The sequence below is a fragment of the Hevea brasiliensis genome, chromosome 11, assembly GCF_030052815.1.
Source record: "Hevea brasiliensis isolate MT/VB/25A 57/8 chromosome 11, ASM3005281v1, whole genome shotgun sequence".
Lineage (NCBI taxonomy): Eukaryota > Viridiplantae > Streptophyta > Magnoliopsida > Malpighiales > Euphorbiaceae > Hevea > Hevea brasiliensis.
In genome coordinates, this window is record NC_079503.1 from 72,496,418 (window position 1) to 72,497,142 (window position 725).

Consider the following 725-nt stretch of genomic DNA (forward strand, 5'->3'; position numbering starts at 1 on the left):
TTTGGTTTTTTCTTCATTCAAGTGATGGGTTTCTTGGATTTGTTGTGATACAAAAGTTTTTTTTTATTGAAAAAAATGTATAAAAAAATGTTATTGTTATAGTTATAAAAAAGTATTTTTCTATATTTCTATATTTATATAAAAATATAGAAAATAAAAAACGTATACATATACGTATATATATATGTATAATAAAAAAATATAAGAATGGATAGCGAATATAAGAATAGATAGCGTAAAAGACAAGAGGTGATCTGTAAAATTTTATTTTATCTATATCTATATATTTTGATCTCTTCTTTTTTTTGTTCAGAATTGATTAGAAATTTTTATATTTCATTTCTTTTAATTTTTTGCTAATTTAATGTTTTAATTGTGTCGTATGTTTCAATCTCTTTATTTATTTTGATTCCGATTGTATCTACATAATCTAATTTTTTTTAGGAGGGGTGGGAAGGGTTGCTAACTCAATGGTAGAGTACTCGGCTTTTAAGTGCGGCTAATATCTTTTACACATTTGTATGAAGAAAGGGATTCGTCCATACTATCGGTATAGTTATAGTTTGTAAGACCACGTCGATCACGAAAGGAATGACTGGAAAAAACGACATGTCGTATCAATGGAGAATTCGAGAATATTTCATTTTTGCGGATCGACCCAAACTTTATTTGAATTTTTGGTGCGGAACATAAAAAAATGAATTCATTATTGTGTAGAGTGATTA

General features: G+C 26.2%; 1 protein-coding gene across 1 annotated transcript in view; it reads left to right on the plus strand.

The window, feature by feature from the left end:
• Window positions 1-609: 609 nt before the first annotated feature.
• Window positions 610-725, plus strand: part of LOC131170267 (maturase K) — a 2,377-nt gene continuing 2,261 nt past the window's right edge. The window contains exon 1 of the mRNA XM_058129326.1: window positions 610-614. Coding sequence (XP_057985309.1) covers window positions 610-614 — 5 coding nt within the window. The remainder of the gene's footprint in view (window positions 615-725) is intronic.